Source organism: Gobius niger, assembly GCF_951799975.1.
Source record: "Gobius niger genome assembly, chromosome: 15".
NCBI lineage: Eukaryota > Metazoa > Chordata > Actinopteri > Gobiiformes > Gobiidae > Gobius > Gobius niger.
This window is the reverse complement of record NC_136866.1, coordinates 25,258,657-25,280,049: the sequence shown is the minus strand read 5'-3', so window position 1 is coordinate 25,280,049 and position 21,393 is coordinate 25,258,657. Positions and strand designations below refer to the sequence as shown.

At 43.7% G+C, this 21,393-nt stretch overlaps 2 protein-coding genes and 1 long non-coding RNA gene across 6 annotated transcripts in view; 1 reads left to right on the top strand and 2 right to left on the bottom strand.

The window, feature by feature from the left end:
* The window catches only part of LOC306975364, a 712,990-nt gene that overhangs the window by 206,238 nt on the left and 485,359 nt on the right, over positions 1-21,393 (bottom strand). The gene's annotated exons all lie outside the window — the stretch shown is intronic.
* LOC306975210 (MAM domain-containing glycosylphosphatidylinositol anchor protein 2) overlaps positions 1-21,393 on the top strand; it is a 489,592-nt gene that overhangs the window by 65,228 nt on the left and 402,971 nt on the right. The gene's annotated exons all lie outside the window — the stretch shown is intronic.
* On the bottom strand, positions 11,582-19,067 carry LOC306975068 (low choriolytic enzyme-like; the record flags this gene model as incomplete). Its single annotated transcript, XM_079572488.1, has 7 exons — positions 11,582-11,709; positions 13,025-13,275; positions 13,423-13,540; positions 13,606-13,749; positions 15,842-15,904; positions 16,036-16,054; positions 19,008-19,067. The coding sequence occupies 7 exons, from the start codon at positions 19,065-19,067 to the stop codon at positions 11,624-11,626; spliced, it is 741 nt and encodes a 246-aa protein (XP_079428614.1). The 3' UTR covers positions 11,582-11,623.

Genomic DNA, 21,393 nt, shown 5'->3' with positions numbered 1-21,393 from the left:
AAAGCCCCCCACACTGGATCTTTTGACTTTGCAGAAGCTTATTAAAACAAAGCCACCGTGAATGTCCTGTGATCAAAGCTTAAGGCGGTCCAATAGATTATTACAACGTTTTGTTTATTGGTTTGCCATGTCCCGCTCATAGGCCATTAGAGAACAAAAACACTTTGTCTTGACTTTTGGCTGAAAACTCAGAGGAGCGGCGTCTCCGTGTGATCGGCGAGTATCGGAAACATCTGTGGGACAAAGCGGCGAACACCTGGGCCCGCGTGCTTCACCGCCAAGGACAAAGAGCCCGGAGCCCGACGTGGCGGCAATTAGCCCTCGCTGTAATGCACCTACGAGCGCCGTGAAAGGTGCTATTAATAAAACACGCAATAATTGGCCTTGGACGACTTCATGGGGATGAGAAGCTGCCATCCAATTTACTGCGCGGGGGAAAAAAGTCACTCCCCGCAGCCTGAATGATCGCCACTCACCGCTGTTAGCGCTTTGTGCCGCCTTAATTAGACAATCGCACATGGAGAAGCGTGAATACCGACTCTAGTCAAACATGTAGCGCCAGAATCAGAAATTCGGAGGCTTTGTGGTCGTTCGTGCTCAGATTAGTTTGCTTTTGCTTGTCGGGCGGTTGTGGCGTCTTTTTGTGCGGTTTCAAAACCTCCAGCCATCAATCGTCTTAATGATGTCCAGCTGCCTGAGGAACGCGGTGCCATAACTGCGGCTGCTTTTCTGCTGAACAAACATTTAGAGCTGACGTCTTCGATGCATCTTCCCCCCCCCCCCGGAGCCTGACGTTGTTCGCTCAGTCTCTGCCCACGTCCCTCTTCGGCCTTGTGCCGCAGCATTGACACTTGAAAGGTTTTCTCTTCAGTGTTTTTTTTTTGCAGTACTTTTGAACATACTTTCATACATAATGTTGATATGGACTTAGAAAGGAAACTGAGGAGCTGGTGGGATGTGCTGGACGGCTCAAACTCAAAGATGATTAACATTTGAGAGAAGACTCATTTAACGAATATGACAATCACAGAACTTGTTCGTAACTAGAGCCATAGACTGTATACTGTATATAATAGACAGCTTCTACCAGCTTTACCACAATGATCACGTTCAAGGGGGAAATCATGGCTGATTTACAGACTCCTCCTCCCCAGCTCTGACGAAGCATGTTCCTAAAAAAGGCATCAGGGCGGGATCTTCACTGGAAACTTGTGTGACGTGTAGTTCACGCAGCTAATGCTAAATGCTAACAGTCCGACCCTCATTAGTGCGGGATTTCTAAAATGTTTCTTACGAAAACCAGCCTGGTCCCCTTAATTGTAACCCAGCATGATCACAAGAGGAATATATAGCCTTAGAAATTTTAAGAAAATTAGGTACCAGGCTCTAAAGTTTTTTTTCACGTGACTAAAGTCCATTGCATTCCAATGGGAGACTAGCGGCGATATGGAGGTACTACAGCAATGGCGGCCTCTAGTGTCGTCGTTGCAAAGCAGAGCAGTAGACTGACTGAAGCGAGGTCAACGATCCCTCCGACCACCATCAACCACACACACACAGGCATTGGGACACAACGACACCTGCAAGAGCCGGGATTTGAACCCCCAATCTTCCGATTATGAGACGACCCGCTCTACCATCTGCGCCACTGTCGCCTCTGTGGGGGTCGGGACACTTGGGGGGTCATGGGACGCTGAAGTGGGGTCCATAGGATGATTTTGAGATCATCTTTTTTTACATTTCTGAGATTGAATTCGATGTATTTTTTATTGAAAACAGCATATTTTAGTGAAATCAAGCCATAATACATTATACAGAAGAGTCGTTTGCATGAGTGCACTTTGGAAGTCATGAAAGTGAAAGTTTGGGAACCCCTGCTGTACAGTACTGACCTATAACATATTTTCTCATGTGAAAATGAGACCAAAACAAGCCTTTATCTGTGGCAGCAAAATGTTTATTTGGGCTTAGTTATTAATATATATTATCCGTGTCCTGAACCGTAACTGTGTCCTTTTGTCAGACCATCTGTCCCTCACAGATGCAAAGAAACAGGGGATTTCGATATCTTGTTTTGGTTTTAAGTAATATGAATTTTGACTTGTTTTTTTTAGCATTCAAAACTCAAATGAAAAGGCTTGGAATTGGAAACTGAAAAATCCTTTTGAATAACCTTCAAAATAAAGCACAATACTGGAAAATATGCCGAAAATCCAAAATAAATTCAGTCATGCACTTCCCAATAAGTGATTTGGATACGATTAGATTACTGCAACAAGGTCCCGGGTTTGACTCCTGTACTGGGTCTATCTTCTCTCAAGCTGCTGGATTAACTCTTCCTCTCACTTCGCCGCCATATTGTTTCCTCCTCTGTTCATCTCTTCTTTATCCGCTCCATCCGTTTTCTTCGCTTTCCCCCCGTGGTTCACTTTCACCACAACTCCTCTCCGTTTATCTGGGCCCTTCCATCTCCGTCTGAGGCAAACCGACACGGCGCACGTAAAGGCGCCCGTGTCGCCGTCGCTCCTCCGAGAGCCTTGTTATTATCTTGTCCCGGCAGCCACCCCCTCGCCTCCCCGCTCGTCCCGTCGCTAATGGAAGAGTTACGTTCTCGACAGATGCCATTGGACAAACAGAGAGAGAGAGAGAGAGAGAGAGGGAGAGAGAGAGCGAGAGAGAGAGGGAGAGAGAGAGCGAGAGAGAGAGGGAGAGGGATAGAGAGAGAGAGAGCGAGAGAGACAGAGAGGGAGAGAGGGAGGGAGAGAGAGAGGGAGGGAGAGAGAGAGAGAGGGAGGAGGGCGAGAGAGAGAGAAAGGGAGAGGGATAGAGAGAGGGAGAGGAAGGGAGAGAGAGAGAGAAGGAGAGGGAGGGAGAGAGAGAGAGAGGGAGAGAGAGAGGGAGACAGAGAGGGAGGGAGAGGGATAGAGAGAGAGACAGGGATAGAGAGAGGGAGATGAAAGGGAGAGAGAGAGAGAGAAGGAGAGGGAGAGAGAGAGGGATAGAGAGAGGGAGAGAGAGAGAGGGGGAGAGGGGGGGCGAGAGAGAGAGCGAGAGAGAGAGAGGGAGGGACAGAGGGAGAGGGATAGAGAGTGAGTTAGTGAGGGAGAGGGAGAGAGAGAGGGATAGAGAGAGAAAGAGAGCGGGAGAGAGGGAGATGGAGAGAGAGAGGAGAGAAGAGAGAAGAGAGAGAGGGAGAGAGAGGGAGGGAGAGGGAGGGAGAGAGAGGGATAGAGGGAGGGAGAGATAGAGAGAGAGCGGGAGAGAGGGAGAGGGAGAGAGAGAAGAGAGAAGAGAGAGAGGGAGAGAGAAGGAGAGAGGGAGAGAGAGAGGAGAGAAGAGAGAGGGAGAGAGAGAGAGGGAGAGGGATAGAGAGAGAGGGAGAGGGATAGAGAGAGGGAGAGACAGAGAGAGAGAGAGACAGTGAGAGAGAGAGAGAGCTGTCGACTGATGCCTCGATCTTATTTACACGTTTACAAAGGCCTTGGAAATCATTTGTCTTTGCACCGGGCTTATTTTTTAAAGCTCCCACATTATTCTAAATCGACTTCTCGAGCTTTTACCGCATCTCGTGTTGAATGCAGCGAGAGAGAAAAAGCACCTTTGTTTCGGTAACACATTAAAGTCCTGCGCCGGGGTTAGCTCCTTGTGAAATACCACAGTAGTAAAGCCTTCTCTGACTTCTCTTCAGTAGTTTCGCCGTTTTGGATTTGGTGTTGCTCATACTTGTCCCTCCTTTTGCTGATCAGCAGCCAATCAGAGTCTGGCAGGATTGCGCGTGGACCAATGAGACGGGCCGTCCTGTGCACAGGGAACAGGGAGGGAACGGGGACTTGATTGATTACTTTTGAAGTTTCTCTCTCCCCCCCATCTCTTTTTCTCCCACTTTCTCCCCCCTCTCTTTTTTTTTCTCTCTTGCTCTCTTTATCTCCCTCCCTCTCCCTCCTTCTCTTTTACTCTCCCTCCTCTCTTTATTTCCCTCCTTCTCTCTCTCCCTCACTCTTTCTCTCCCTCCTTTTCCATCTCTCTCCATCCCTTTCTCTATCACTCCCTCTCGCTTATTCTCCCTCCCTCCTCCTCTCTCCCTCTCTCCCCTTCTCTCTCTCCCTCCTCTTCTATCTTTCTCCCTCTCCTTCTCTCTATCTCCCTCTCTCCCTCTCTCCCCTTCTCTCTCTCCCTCCTCTTCTATCGCTCTCCCTTTCTTTCTCTCTATCTCCCTCTCCCTTCTCCTCTTTCCCTCCTTCTCTCTTACTCTTCCTTCTCTCTCTTTCTCCCTCTCTCTTTCTCTCTCCCTCCCGCTCTCTTGCTCTTCCTTCTCTCCCTTTCTCTCTCCTTCTCTCTCTTGCTCTCCCTCCTCCTCTCTCTCTCTTACTCTTCCTTTCTCTCACTCCCTCTCCCTTTCTCTCTCTCTCTCTCCCTCCCTCACTCACTCCTTCTCTCTCACTCTCTCTCCCTCCCTCTCGCCTAACTTTCCAATCTTACAGTCTATCTACTTTAAATACGCTGATTTGGAGAAGAACAAAGTGATCTAAAATCATACACATGTACATCCATTTCCAACATTTACTCATTTCTACATGCTATCGTATATTCATGTTTATTTTTTATTTCAAACAAGCAACAACAACATGTTTCACGCAGATAAGACCAAACACAAAATACCCAAGGCACCAAGTTTTGTTTGAGAAGCAGCAGGAAGAAGCAGAAGGCTCACTGCAACTCACTCGGGCTGACTTTTTTTTAGTGGAAACAATATCTAAAACAACTTTGTCGATATGGACTGATTAAGTTGAGGATGATCTTGTTGTCAGTAATTCCCATGGCCTCTGTCAAAACCGTATGATTGAGCAAAACTTCATGAAAGCCTCATTGCCACATGTGCAAAAGAAAGAAAGAAAGTTTGCCCCCCCACCTAATCGCTTCAACAACAAAGACTCACACACACACACAAAAAAGAAAAAACAATCTGCAGCGCTCTTTTGATTGTGTCCTCGGACCAAATTTTACTTGTTTTTGGCTTTCATCTCTCTCTCCAAAGGGGCACTTAGCGGCTGACACGCTCTGCTCATGACCGGGACAGCTTTGACAACAGATGCTGGCTCCAGATCAGAATGAAAGGGAATAAAAGAGAAATCTAAAATAAATAAGCATCTTTGTTGTTGGTTAAAAATGCACCCTTTGTTTTTTTGGAGAAGTCATTAAATCGTGTCCTGGAGGAGGTCAGTCAGCCCTCTTTGTTCTCCTCATTAGGCGTTTAGGAATATGCAAACAAACTAAAGCTCTGCACAAACTTTGTTAAACATACTTGAAAGCGCAGTCCCAGTAGTCGGGACGAGATTTGTTTTTTCCAGTAGCTTTTCTTCGTCGAACCTTGACTGCTGCCTGATCGGCGGATTTAAACAGATTTTTGGGGCTGTCAGCTTACTAAAGGAAGGAACATCTACTCAGAGACTGGGCCAGCGAGGGTCCCCTGGAGTTTGACTGGTTCCTGCAGACGCTGTGTGGGGTGGACGACTGATTTGTTTGTAACATATGGCTGAACATACATTTTCCATGAGGCGAGACACTGCAGGTGAATAGGGAAAAAAAGTTAAATTTACAGATATCAATTTGAAACTTTTGCTGTCGATCACTGGCATAAATGTGAGAAAAAAATACATTGCAAGTTTTCTGTCATTTTATCTTTTCATATAAGAACAAGGTGTTTTATGCCCCAAATTTCCCATCTTTTCGGCGACGAAATCTGAATAATGGATAGAGCGACATTCAAATTTATGGTTTAATTTTATTGATAGATGAGTTACCAAGACTTTTTCAGAGGGGATTTTGGACATCTTGTTTAGTTTTAAAATAAGCTGTTTTTTAGTGGAAAAATGTGTTAAAAAAATAATTTTCGCCTTATTTTTTGACGTTCAAAACTCAATAAATGGGGCTAGGGATTAAATAATAAAAAATCCCTCTGAAAAAATCTTCCAAATATAGTTCAGTCCAAGGCTGGAAAATTTTAAGTCTTTAGGTCCTACTGACGTGGACATAGTGTCGCCACAATGACAGAAAAATGTGTTTTGAGAAAAAGGCCCTTGAAATTGCATTGTCCCATATAAGTCTATGGGGGAACATTGAATCAGCATAATATTTAAACATGTTTTTGTGAAGATTAGGTATATTTTCTGTTTCCGGGTGAAAACTTGTATGTTCAGAGACCAATTTGGCCCAATATATATATATATATATATATATATATATATATATATATATATAAACATGATTGAACTGAAGAAAGCTGGGTAAAAAATGTAGCAAAATCTTCAATATAGTTGTGTTCTCCACTGAAGCTCCACTTCACCCCCGATGCCTCCAGACAACAGCGTCATCCTCGCCCACCACCTCCACCTCAGTCCATCGCGCTCCTCTCCGACACCGAAGCAACGAGTTTGTGAAATAAAACTCCTAATAAAATAATAAACAACCGTTTTGTGGCTCCGGTCACAGAGGAGATCGACCGCTTCTCTTTCGCAAGTATTATTATTGTTTCCCTCCTCCTGCAAGCAAGGGAGAGAGGGGCAGAAAAAAAGTGAATTAGAGCAATAAAAGGATGGAAATATTGAGATTATAGTTTTTAGTGTTGGGGAAACCAGAGGGAACCTGCACAGACACGTGGAAGGAGAGCAGAGCATGAAACAAAAAGGCAGTAGAAGATAACTGAAAGATGTGCATAGGTTGTTTTTGATGAGGAAGCAACATTGTAAACACTTTAACATGTCCACTTTGCATCATATCCCTTTAACTTCTGTGTGAAGCACTTCAAATAACTTTGATCAAACGCGCCCGGCGGATAAAGCTGCCTCGCCTAAAAGCTTCTGGACGCGGCTGAGGCCACAGCCTGGCGGAGCATTAGCCCTGCCTTCACAGATCACGGAGTATTTGCGCTCCTCTCATCAGAACAGACAGGCCGCAGCAGCATCACTGGTCATCGGCGCGAGGCCTTTACTGCACGGTCAGGGAGCATCCTCCTCCTCCTCCTCTTCCTCCGCCACCGCCGCCGCAGCTGCAAAACACTCACATCAGCGACTGCAGCTTCAGAGGGGAACGCAAACAGCGAGTCTGTCACGACAAATACGAGGGAGGCTAAATGTTTGTGGAAGTTTTTAGACTGGTGGCATAACACTGTCGCCGCACAGAAAGAGAGGCCCCAGTCCAGTTTATCTTTGATTACAGCATTGGTGATGTTCAGAAAAGCTTCAGCAATGTTAAAAGATCCAGTGTTGCATTCATGTTTCACCAAGATCTTATATCTTGTATTCTTGGTCTTAGGGACTCTTCTTGAGTTGTGAGCCGGATTCAATCATCTCGCGGACCGGCCCAGGTCTGATCCAGGTGCTTTTTTGCAAACCAAAGTTGATTAGTTTGGGAGGAACACACAACGTCATGTGTGGAGGACAGATGGAACAGCACATCAACCTCAAAACCCTCTCCTCACTGTGAAGTCTGGAGCAGCAGCATCATGGTGTGGGGCTGTTTTGTTACTTTGGGGCCTGGACAAAGTGCCATCATCAATAGCCATACAGCCATTGCTCTGCCCGATCCCGTCAGACCTTGGAAGCTAAGCAGGGAAGGGCCAGGTCGGTACTTGGATGGGAGATTGTTTGGGAACACCAGGAAGCCTAGCGAATGTAGTGAGTGATAGGGCTTTTCCACCCAGCTGGTGCCGGTGCTGGTGCTGATGCTGGTTCCAGTTCCGGTTCCGGTTTCAGAACCAGTTCCGGTTTCAGAACCAGTTCCGGTTTCAGAACCGGTTCTTTCATTTTCCATTGAAAAAATTCTCTTGGTTCCAAAAACTGGTGCTAGTTGGGAACCAGTTAAAAGCTGGACCAAGAAGCGAGCACCATTGATAACGGCTAAGGGTGTGGCTTTATCTTCGGACAAACAACCAATATTAGTTAGTTAGTGCTTATAACTTCCTGGGGAAGCCAAAACAGTCTCTGTGGAGGAAACTAACCTGTTATTTTGCTGCTCTTTAGCTACAGCTAAAACACGAGGGAGCAGGTAGAAAGAAGACATAGAGATGATAACTTTTTTGTGTATTTTATAACCAGAAATGGCTGTAGTAAGCTGTTACTATCCATGTTTTATGGATAGTTAACAGTAAAGTAAGGCAATAGGCACAATGCCAGCTCTCATTTTGGTGGAAAACCAAGTCAGTATGGAACTAACCTGACACCACCCGCTCTGAACCAGGACCTTGGTGGAAAAGCCCTATATGTGAGTGGTTGGTGTTGGTCGGAGGGGCCGATGGCACAGACTGGTTGCCTCAGTTCTGTCAGTCTACCCCAGGGCAACTGTGGCTACAATAGTAGCTTACCACCACCGAGTATGGTGTGAATGAATAATGCAATGTAAAGCGTCTTTGAGTGTCCAGAAAAGTGCTGTATAAAACCGATGCATTATTATTATTAATAGAACAATTGTTTTCAAAAATATTTTGCAGAAAGACCTGAGACATTCACAGCGTGAAAGAAGGAAGTGAACCCCTGTGTTAAATACCTGGCTGATCTTCTTTTGCAGCAATAACTGCTTTTCTGTAGTTGCAGATTAGACGCTCACAACAATCAGGATGAATCTTGGATCATTCCTCTTTACAAAACTGTTATAGTTCAGCGGGATTCAGGGGGTGTACTTACTTATTCCACGCTCTCCAGTGAATGTTTACATTTTATGGCTAATAAAAATATGATTCCTCTGATTTTAATGAAGTTCAGACCACATTTAGTGACCAGTTTAGGCAGAAATGTGTACTTACTTTCTCCTCCCACTGTAAGCACGTTAATATACTGTTCGTGGGGATTACGTCGATAATGCAACTGATAAAACCGCGTCTATACCATCGCTGTAAGAACTCACCACATAAAAAACCCCACACAGACGCTGTAGTTACATAATAATGTAAAAAATGTAAGAGATTGACAGATTTTCCCTTTAACGTTGGTGCTGCTGGGCCGCTCGCTGCTCGCTCCGCGGGTCGTAGCATCTCGGCCTCCTGTGTGCTGGCATTTGGATCCTTCTCTGCTGAAATACTCTCATTTGAAGCCCACTCGAACTCTCCGGGAGCTTCTTGGAGCTCGAACAGAGGCGAGGCGTTGAATATTTCAATAAACAAGTCCACGTTAAATATTTTATCGGCAGAAGGATTGATATGAGCTGAAACTACTCCATGAAACTTTAAAGCAGCGCTGTCCATTTGAAACATACAGATCCAGGGGCGCTCGGCAGCTCTGCCGGTTTGAAGCCGCTGCATTTGATAAACACAGGCCCGCTGTCACCACTTTTCTCATTTCAAGGCAGATTACCTTTCAGACGAGTGTTTTCGCTGCCTCATTTTTATTTTGCTTGATTATTTCAACACAAATAAGCAAAAAAAGAATTGAAAACCAATAAGAAGAACATGTGGTAATAACGCTTCCAATTTATATTCCGGATTATGGGCTGAACGATTTTGGAAAACCATCGTAAACTACGTAATTGTGATTAGATTTGCTTTTTGCTTATTTATTTATTCAAATCAGGCTTCAGTGCGCCGTGCAAACACGTCCAGAAGCGTTTTCAGTCGAGTGAAAACAAAAACATGAGCTGCCAAAGAATTGAGTATTATTGTAACTGTCTTTATTCAAGGGCAGTGGTTATTGTGGGTCGGGACGCAAAAGCGGGTCACGGGACTGTTTTCAGTGGGTCAGGAGGCTTTCCCAGAAACATTTATTTACAGAAAAGATATAGAATTCTTGAGTCTGTTGAAATGACTGTTGTCGGGTTGTTTTTAATCATATTTTTTTACTTTTAATGTGTATTCAACAAAATGTTTTGAGGAAGGGACATTATTTTACGTTATATTTTTCAAGTGTAAGTCGTATTTTGGTCGTGGCTTGTCATCCCAGGGTGATTGTGGATCCTGACACCGGACCAGTTGAGAACCACTGGTCTAGGGCAGCCTTTCCCAAAGTCTGGAGCATCGCGGCCCCCTGAGCAATGCTAAAGCGGGACCCCCTTATGAAAAAAAAATAGGTAGCACTTTACTTTACACTACCATTGATACATTGTACCTGAAACATTTAGTACAATGTAATGTGCTCTGTAACAATGTACACAATGGAATAATATGTGTTTGTAGCTTCCTCCTGGAGGCCGTTAGCCTGCAGCCTAACCCTAACCTTAAGCCTTAACCCTACGGGGTCTTATTACATTATGTACCTCCAAAGTACTAATACACATTATTCCATTGTGTATGTACTACATAGGTACAAGTTATTACAGATTGTTACAGAGCAGATGTATCAAGTATGAATACTGGTTGAGCTATCTGCCATATCAGAGACAGGGTTAGGGTTAAATCTCAAAGCGTATTGACAGGAGAGCTTGCAGACTATATGCCAATGTGATACCTCATTTGAAAGCCAAGACCATCTAGTTTCTTAAAATATGTGTAAGATCTGTGTAAGTGAAGTAGTTAAATCACAGATGTACAATTCCTTTCAAACTTTAATGTCTTCTTCTTCTTTTGTAGACATGTTTTAGGGGCCCTCCTGCAGTGCCTCTCCCACCCTCCAGAGGGCGCCGGACCCTTTTTAAGAGTCGTTCATACTAAGCCTCTAGGACAGGATATCTAAGTGTGTATCAGAAATAGGCTAAGCGGGCTATTCTCTTCCCATAGTCAGAAGTCCAGATATGGGTTGACCATATTTTCAGTTTTAAACTGTGTAACTGTGTAATTAAGCTTCTCAAAATGGGACCCAGAGATGCTAGAGGACCAGATTTGACCCCAGACATGACACTGACAACCTCAAAAGTGCCGCGATTTTCAAAGTGCGACCGTCCAGATTGCCCTTTCCATTTTATTATGACTAATTCAGGAACTTCGTCGCAGCATTTCAAAGGCCCAGCGTGAAAAAGAACATCTGAGTAAAGGCTCGTCCTTGTCCTACCTTCTCCCAGTGCGGCCCCTGCAACATCCACACTGCGACGCATCCAGATCTGCTGATAGCACGGCGCATAAGTGAACAAATCCCCAACTTAATTACCATGAACTGAAATAGGAATGAACTCAATTATTGGGCTATTGTCAGTCGTCACGTATCTCTCCTCATTACAATGGCTATTTTTACATAAATACAACACCCTCTAGCTCCGCTGCGACGAAAACGCTACTGTTCGAACCTCAAAATGCTTTTCTTTTTGCTCTCCTGAAAGGGAATGGAATAATCAACAATCCATGTTTTCTTTCAGTTGCTTTATTTCAGACAAACACTGACCCCGGTACAACCACCCACATAAAGAACTATTATAGAAGCCAAGAGTCCAAGCTATTGTTTCCCAAACTTTTCCAGTTATGACCGAATGAAAATCGGAGAAAAACTTAGTAGTAGCCCTTGCATTGGTACAGCAAGTTGATTTTGAGCACATCCAGTCTGGACAGTTGATCTCTCTGGCCGATGGGAACGTTCGGGTCCGGGATGGGAGTGATGGTTTGCGCCCGCCTCTCTCCAAAGGCGTCTCTGTACTCGGCAAACACAGTAGGATCGATAGTTAGACTGGCTTTTTACAGTGTTTACTTGTGTTGTACCACTGCTGAGCGATCTTACTTTCCGTAGTGCATGATGGAGGAATAGTCGTACGGGGTTCCCAGGTTGTTCGAGTCGCGCTTCCTAAAGTTGTTCCTGTAAACTGTTGATCAGAAGAGTTTCATGCGTTGGATTGCGGTTGTTCATGCACATCTTCGCGGTCAATGCAAGAAGTGAATCAATTATTGTTGGTCGGATGAGGGGCAGCAGGGGTTGTTTAGCATTTGCTCAGTGACATTTTGCACGCTTGATGGGACAAGCCTTGAGACAATAAAAAAATAAAGTAAGGTCGCTGGGGGAAACGCTCTACTAATAACATAAAATCATTAACCTCTATAGCAGTGGATGTCAGCTGGTGGGTTGCAAGCCTTGGGAACATTTCTTTCAAGATTAATCTTCTGAAAATCTGAGTCTGTTTAAATGACTGTTATTGACTTCTTTTCATCATGGTTTTAGTCCTTATTTGGGTGGAAGCTTGTACTCCTTTTGCGTGATAGTCCTTGGTGCCATATCAGTTGAGAACCACTGCGCTATATACAGTGATATGCAAAAGTATAGGCCCCCTTTTCTTTTAGTGCAACCAATTGCCTTCAGAAGTTGCCTGTTGATTTCTGATTGATCACATGTTGACCCAATGACTAAATAGAGTCTACCTTTGTGCAATCTAATGTCAGTTTAAATACAGCCACTCTGTGATGGTCTCAGAGACTATTGGGGAGCAGAAGCATCATGAAGTCCAAGAACACACCAGACAGGTCCGGGATAAAGTTATTGAGAAGTATAAAGCTGGGTTAAAAAGATTTCCAAAGCTTTGAACATCTCTCAAAGTACAGTTTAATACACCATCCAGGAATGGAAAGAGTATGACTTCACTGCAAACCTACCAAGACCCGGCCGTCCTCCTAAACTTACTGACCGAACAAGGACAGCACTGACCAGAGCTGTTACCAAGAAGCCTATTATGACCCTGGATGAACTGCAGAGAGCAACAGCGAAGGTGGGGGAAACTGCCCACAGAACAACTATTAGTCCTACACTGCACAAATGTGGCATTTATGGCAGAGTGGCTAGAACAAGCCATAAGAAGCCACATGGAGGCTTCTGGAAAACAGCAAACGGGACTTCTTATGGTTTTCTTTTAAAAATACCACTCTGTCGTAAAGTCCATATTTGGCCCTGGAAGCTCTCTGACCCTAACCCGAACCCTAAATGAATGTAATATAGACATACAAATAACGATAGATGGTCAGTGCCATTCCTGCCCCATTCAGGGGAACTGTCCGGTGTTGAGTGTGAAAATATGATTCTCTCCTTAGTGTTGTTACAAGAGGAAACTCTATCTTTCGAAACAATAACATTCCTGAGATACAATCTTTTCATTTGTTCCTGGCAGACTTTCTGGAGTCGCCCTCAGCCACCAGGGGTCAGAGTCAGCACCCCGCCATGACAAGCCAAAGAGAAGTATAGGCACTTACACGGCGGGATCTTGTCCATGTGGATTTGCACGTACTGGTCGCGGTCGCTGCGGTTGTGCTCGTGGTAGAAGCCCATGGCGTGCATGACCTCGTGCTGAATGACGCCAAAGGTCACGCAGCCGAACTTCGCAAGACTCACCGACTGCTTGTATCCGGTGCGGCCCAGAAACGACGCACACCTGACGCACAGAGGACGGGGTCAGAGGAGTGGTCAGTAAAAGGATCTGGTGATTTCATTGATAGATTGTGCTCAGTTTTAAAGATAAGGTGGACTCGTGGCTGCAGTGTTGGCGTCCGTACGGGGATGGCATTATTACATTTAGGATACGTGCTTAGCTCACCCATGCCGAGGCTCAAAACTCAAATAATGCAAATCTCCCCGTCGTGGGTTGAAGCGGATGCAGGTTTTGGTTTCAAAGTCCTTCAGCGCTCTCACGATCTCATCCTTTTCAGCGGAGTCTGCAACAGGAGATGAGACAATGAGATAAAACAATAATCGTTCATTTCCCTTTGACAAAACCCACCGTATCTGTCGCTCAGCACGTAAGCGATTTCTACTTTGCCGTTGGGAGACTTGGGCCAACGGCAGCTGAATCGAGGGTTAGCGCACTTTAAGGCGGACCGCGTTTTCGGCCTCATCAGGTCGCCCTCATAATACTCAGTAGAGTCTGCAATAGAACACAACAGAAATGAGTACAGACGAGGGCGGAGAATATGAGAAAACAATATAAGAAGAGTTCATTTGCAAAAGCAGAAATCTTGTGAAGCTAAAGTTGGGTAAATTTGATTAGGAACTAAGGCTGGACAATGTGATGATGATGATGATGATGATGATGATGATGATGATAAAAATCGAATCGTGATCTTATCTCCATGACGATCTGCTTTATGGTAACATCGTCGTATCGCTATTCAGCTCAAATATCGACACTATTCTCCACTCACTGGTTAGACTGTTAAACCAGAACTAAGCCAGGAGAAAACTAGATCGAAACCAGGTCTAAAATCAAACAATATCATGGACTGAATCTGGATTAAACTGGGACCAAAGTCAGAAGTGAATCAGACTGAAGCAGAAGCTGAAGCGGAAATCAAGGGCTAAACCAGGACCAAGCTAAAAAGGACTAAACCAGTGACAGAATGAAACAAAGAATACCCTGGACTAAACCAGGTCTAAACCCAATGACTCAATCAGAAATAAACCAAGAAAAAACTGAGTCTAAGTAAACCTGGACAATATCACAGACTGAACCAGAACTAAACCATGAGAGAAGCATGTCAAACCAGGACAACACAAGGTCTAAACCAGACCTTGGCAAACCCCTGCCCCCGGGCTGGATGTGGCCCGCGAGATGATTCAATCCGGCCCACAACTTGTATGGCATACATTCGTCTCTAGCCCATTCCTGTGTGCATGATTTAACCAGTATGCTCATTCCAGCCACCGGGGGGCAGCTTAAATAAAAATAAAAGGAAAGAAGTCCACTGGTGTCCAGCAGAGGGCACTGACATTATAAGAGATAGGATATAAACAACACATTATAGCCATGTGGGAAATGATCAGTCTGCCCCAGGGCAGCTGTGGCTACAATAGCAGCTCACCACCACAGAGTGTGGAGTGAATGAATAATGACAGTGACACTGGCTTGTAAACGTGCAACACAAGTGTAATCTGTGTTTATGAGGCTGCAGTCCTGTCACTCTGAATCTCAGTTTTTAGGAAACAATAAACAGCAAATCTAATCACAATCGCAATCAGGAAAAGGTTTGTGCAGGACCCTAAATATCAAGGCACTCTTGAACTTTGTGTGCTGGGTGTTCATTTAGTGTTGGGGAGTTTGAAATGTATGTACAAATATGACCATTTGTGGATAATCTTCAATATCTTCTACATTTCTTACTCTAGTGGCACAAAAATTGTGCAATTGTGTAAATTGCACAATTTATGTTAAATATTAAATACTATTTAATATCTTCTACAGCTCTCACTGTAGATGTATTGATCACTGTAGTGACGCTTTACTTTTAAGGTCTGGACCTTTGGAGCTTTATTTTACGGACCCCGGCTGACTCCTGCTATGGAGCATCGCTTCATTTCCCACAAACTCCATTTGAAGGAAGCACAGAAGTGCTTTCAGTGCAATGGTAGAAGTTAACCAGGATAAGAAGTTGAATAACCTTAATAACGATGCGCACACATGGGCGTCTTTGGCTTAAATAATAAGTCCTACTGAATTAAAGTATCAGCTATTCAAAATACACAATTTAGCATAATGTACAATAGGATAAAGTTGAGCAGTTCGAGTTATTGTTGGTGCAGCTCCGACTCAGTTCAGGCTTCTCATGTGGCCCCTTATGAAAATGAATTGCCCACCCCTGGTCTAAACCCAAGAAGAAGCAGAAGGCTTTAATTGCTTTGAAACGACAATATACAAATTAAATAGTGATTTAAACTAAAGAAAATTGTGGCAAGATTTTTCGGCTGTCTCGCCCAGCCCTATTAAGAACTTTATGTTTTCATGGTACTGAAACAGACCTGCTAATGAAAAACACTGCTGTGTGAAGAGAAATTTGCCAGCCCTCTGTTTTTGTAAGATATGTATTATGCATTTACTCTTCCGATAGCGATAATGTTGCACAGCCGAACTCACCACACTGTCATTTACGCCTTTTTTACATTCCCAAGCCCACGCCGTATTGTATATGCACATCCCGCTCCTCTTGTTTTCCCTATACGCCGCGTTACGCTCGTGCACCCACCGTTATTCATCCGCTGAATGGTCTGGGTAATGTCCTCTTTGCCCGGCATGTCCACGGAGCTCTCTAAAAACAGAAACACGGTGGCAGATATACGGTGAGTCCATATAGCACCGTGCACTCCGCTGATCCCCCCGGCATGCACGGCGTAATAAATTCAACAGCGCCGCAAATAGCTCCGGGCCCCGGCCACTTACCTGCATTGCCCCCGTGGTTCTGTAAGAAAAGGCGGAGGGGATAGCTTTAGTCAATATGCAACGCAGCCACATACCACACGGCAGCACATGGAAAAACACGGGCAGTAATTGGAGCTAAGCCGATAACAAGGTCGCACGTATGGGGGAGATTGTAGGATGCCAAAGTGGCTGTTGTTGCTGCAAGAAGATACCTGATAATTTGTTTTCCCAAGCATTATTGACCTCGCTGCAAGAAGGGCCTGGGTTCCATTTTTTGACAGCGTAAACTAGAGATGCACTCAGCCAGCTTTTTTAATACCGATACTGGGGTTCGGGTGTTTGCCGATATCCGATTTTAACCGATACCAAGAGACTTTCTTAAAAGTGGCTGCTATGAATGAAAAAAGAGAATATAATATAATGAAGTCTTATCTTTTCTTGCAAACAAGATTTTACAGATCAATTATATCTATTCATAAACGAATAGAAAGGCATTACACAAAGATCACCAGACTTTTCTGCACTAAATATCCTCGGGTATATATCAGGCTATACGTTTGTTAAGTGTGACATCACGACTTCCGCTTCCGGGTCCTAGCATACCGGCTAATAAGCAAGAAAAAAAACAAACATTAAAAACTCTTTAATACAATAATCAATATTTCTGAAACTCAACAGGGAGTGACTGAACCTACTTATTTCTCAGACTCATTAGCCAAAAATGCCGCACCTACTGCTAAAAAAGTATTAGTCGGTACTTCATGGGTTAGCGTAGCTGCTCCGCCGTTAGCATTTATCTCCACTAAACCGGAAGTACAGATTTTAGTAAATAATAGCCTACTTTTTTACTGTGGTGTCCAAGTGTTTTAATGTGTAACTCCAGTATTTTACCTTTTCAAATCTCCAGTAGTTTACAATTGCTGCTAATCCCATAATGCTTAGCGATATGACATCACTTTCCCGAACTCTTTTACTTTACATTAATGTAAACAGAACAACTCACATAAAGTGATCTGATCGTTGAAACTTACACAAGGTCAGCATTTCATAAACACTTGGCCGCTCCAGCAGTAGCTATTTCATTTTGACCCAATCCTAATTTCTGTCCCGGCCTTGATTCGTTGACATTAGCATTAGCATGCTGCCGCTAGCATTAACCTGTTGTTGCTAGCCACGGCATTTTGCGCCGCGATTAAGAATAATTTTACTGATGTTGAAACTAATTCAGCGAGGTAATTCTCCAGGTTCTGAGCTTCAAAATGAGATTGCCCATATTCACTTAGATTTATTTAGCAAAAGTTGTATTTTTAAAACGGTGAGAGCCAAAACAAGCATCGGTTCAGAATCTGATATTTGTAGCCAATAGGTGATCATGTTTTTGTTTTTTTCCAGTATTGGATCGGTGCTTCCCTAGTGTAAACATTGTGATTGTTCTTTTTGCTTCCTCCTTCCCTTAAAAGCAAAAAAAAATAACAACTAAGCTTATCCTCCAGCTCGGTGAGATGATAAACAAATGCGCAAATTGCATTTCCACACCTGATTTCTTTTCTGCAGTATCTATCACCTCTCCTGCTGTGCCTCCCACTGAGCGCGAACCAAATTAGCTGGAGAAAAATGAACAACAATGTGGTACGCTAAGTATGCGATCATGACTTGCTGACATTAGAGTCTAATCCTGGAGTTTGCAACCTTTCAGAAACAAAGAGGTTATAGGAAATGCCGTATTATCTTTGGTAAAAAAATAAAAAAAAATACTGAAAAGTGCTTGAATGACCAGAATTTGAGCTTATTTTGAGTAGGTTTGGACTGCCTCATTGCCAAAGGAACAAGATCTTTTTAAGAGTATAAGTATACTGGCCAAATCTGCATCAATAGTCTTTAATTCAAGCATGTTACAAGCCATTTATCTAAAAGTGATAAACTTACGATGATGTTCATATTCTAAGTATTCCTTTAGTGAAAGAAGTGGAAATTAATTAAGGTTAGATTCATCCTATTTCTTTTTGAGCATGTGGAATTATTTAATAATATGCTCATGTTATTTCACACTGAAGTTATTATGTATGGAAATATTTGGCAAATGCTCAGAATAAATGGTCTAAATGATGTTTTATTGTCATGAACTGGGTTGAATGTTCCTTTTTTTACATAACTAGATCTGCTTATGAAGGCTATATCACAGCAAGAAGGTCCCAAGTTTGATTCCCAGGCCGTTCGGTGTGGAATTTGCATTGTTTTTGTGCAGGTTTTCCCCATTGACCCAAAGCACATACAGTTGGCTAAAGTCGGTTTTAGGGAAACTAAAGGTGAAACAGAAATTAAACAAGTCTCACAAGGTTTAAACTACAGAGTTCCTTGGTTTCCGAGGAGGAAAAAGAATGATCATCTTAAAGGGAAGACATGAAGTTTGATTCGGTCTTTGATGAGAAAAACCTCTTCTTGCCAATGGAACAAGTACATATTTTTCTTAATTTTGTATCATTGCAAGTGGGATGGATGCTTGCTCCATTGGTGTGAGCATTTGTATCTGATCTTAGATGAGTTCAAGTCCACTCAAATCCAACATAAAGAACCTTTATTCAAGCCTTTTCCTTACACTGGGAAAACAACCGTCTTAAATGAGATTTAAAGGAACAGGACACCGGTTTTCTATTCTGAGATATGTTCTTGCCTGAGCTTAGACGAGTTGATGCGTACCTGTCTGGTCTGTGTGTGTGTGCCCTCAGTCACCCAAAACGACCAAAGATGTTAGAATTTGGCCTCTCCCAATGCATTCCTATGGCTCCAAACGGGGGTGAAGTTAGAAGCGACCAAGCTCTTCCACGGGCACAAAGCCCAGACAGGTACGCATCAACTCGTCTAAGCTCAGGTAAGAACATATCTCGGTATGGAAAAACGGTGGCCTGTTCCTTTAAGAAGGTCCTTTTTCCAGTGTAGCTCAATAGTTCTACCTTAAGTGCAGCCAATTAACGCATTACAAATCTTTTCCTTACGTGTCCTTGGTGAGCGCCGCACAGCCCGAGAAATGCCATCAACAGGAGACCAGTCGCCATCTTGAAACCCCGTTGTAGATGCTCATGTAAGAGTCCCCGTAGCTTTTATACCTGCGAGTAGGTGTGTCTGTGTGTTTTGGATTTTGGGCAGGACCGGGCTAAAACACACAAGAGCATTAAGGAGCCCACCCCCCCTCCCTCCCCGCCCGCCCTCCAAAGTGCGATCCGCCCGAAATAATCTCATTCTGGAGTATTACTGACTGCTTTGGCCTCTGTCCGCTCCGCTAGCATCACATTTCACATGGCCTTCTGCGGCAGCGGGGGGGCCGCGCCGCAAATTTAGCCCCGTCGCATTGTTTTAGTGTAAACATGAGGCAACCTTTTATGTAGAGCAGCGGTTGGGAAGCTGCGGTGTGTGGTTTTAAGAATTTGTTCATGCTTTTGTATTGCATTGTCGCGTTTTCGTGTGGTTTAGGAAAGGTAACGCCCAGTTTAGCCACCATTTTGTCTTACGTTAGGTCTATTATAAACCTTTTTTGTCAGGATTTGGTGTTGATCTAGGCCGGGCGGTGCTTGGGAGGTCAAATATTTAATGATTCTGCAGAGCGGGAGGGTCGCTGCATGAATTCACAGCGTCATAAACCGTTTTAGTGTCTGATTTTACATGTCAGGGCTATTGGCTTTGAGTCTCCCAGCGCCTTCAAGTCTTTACGAGGTCCTGAAACAGTTTTATATCGTAGAATGGGGCGGCGTCTGGAGTCGTGTGTCAATTATGGAGCTTTTTTAATAAGAAATACAAAATTAAACAAGGTGATATATGTTGTAAAGTGACAAGGCCTGTTAGGAAGTCTGACCGAGGCATCGCCGGCTCGTTTCCGAGATTTTAGTCGTTTCGTCTTGACCAAGTATACGTTTGTTAAGTGATGATGTCATCGCTCCACTTTTAGGTCTAATGGAGCTTTAGCCCTATTTACTTCAATGGGATTTTGCTCATTTGAAAACCTCTTAAGCCCAACCTGGAGCAAGCACATTTTCAGTTTTCAGATCCATTTGGCATTCTAAAAGCTTCAAAAAAAAAAAAAAGCATCAAAATAGCCACAAAAATGTGACAAGAAAGCAATACAAAAATGACAAAAAGAGCAACAAAAAAGAGAAAATGCAATGAAAAAGAATGTGAAAAATGTGATGAAAACACAGCAACAACACAAGGAAACAGATCTGTTTAGATCAGTATTGTAGGTCTTTGCTATCATTACACTGGCCTGTAGGCCGTAAACGCTCCATTCAAGAAGCTTTTAGATTTGGGTAAAGCCGAGCTGGAGAAAATACGCTCAGTTAAGGCGTCACGGTAGCGCAGCGGTTAGTGCCTCCGCTTCACAGCTAGAATGTCCGGGTTCGATTCCCACCAGGACGGGGCCTTTCTGTGTGGAGTTTGCATGTTGTCCCCGTGTCTGAGTTGGTTTCCTCTGGGTACTCTAGTTAACCCTACCACTAAAAACATGTACAATAGGTTAATCCTCCATCCTGGCTCCACATCATGGAGATGGGTCCCCGGGCGCTGCACTGCCGTCGACCACTGCTCCTTACGAGTTGCCCCAGTGGCATCGAAGGATGGGTAAATGCAGAGGACAAATTTTCCTACGGGGACAATAAAGTAAACAAACAAACAATAAAGTAAACAAACAAACACAGAAATAACAAGAGGTTAACCAGCTATAGAGCCAACTACACAGCTCTTTTTAATCACTCTGAAATGTTACATTTACTCTGGATTTTCTTTAGTGATGCTTTTTAGTGATTTCTGGCATTCATTTCCTAATTATTTTTTCCATACACAATGAAGGCCTATCTATAATATAAACAAATATCTTCATTTTTCCTGGAGAAATGTTGAGATACATTATTCTAACTAGGTGTAAATCAGTTTTTGCCGTTTTATCAGTTGCTATTTCAGCAGGAGATTCAGAAAAAGTTGCATTTTTTGCTGTGTTTATCTGTGGTACTCTCAACAGTTTGGACCCGGAAGTAGTTTATTATTGCTAGTTGGTGATTTTATGCTCACTACTGCCACCTCAGGTCTTACGTGTAATTGCACCTTCTATCTTAAAGGAATAGGCCACCGTTTTTACATACTAAGATATGTTCTTACCTCACTTTAGATGTGTTAATATATCCCCGTCTGGTCTTTGTCCGTGCGCTCTGCCAGGCAAACGGAGCACATACGCAGCCTCTCCCACATGTCACATAGCTCCGAAAAAGCTCACGATAGAAGCTACCAAGCTCTTCCACGTGTTCCCTATTTAAATAAAGTTACGTGAAGTGTTTTCATGCGAAGTATATTTACACAGAAATGTAACGTGTCGATTTTATAAGCAAATAAAAAGGG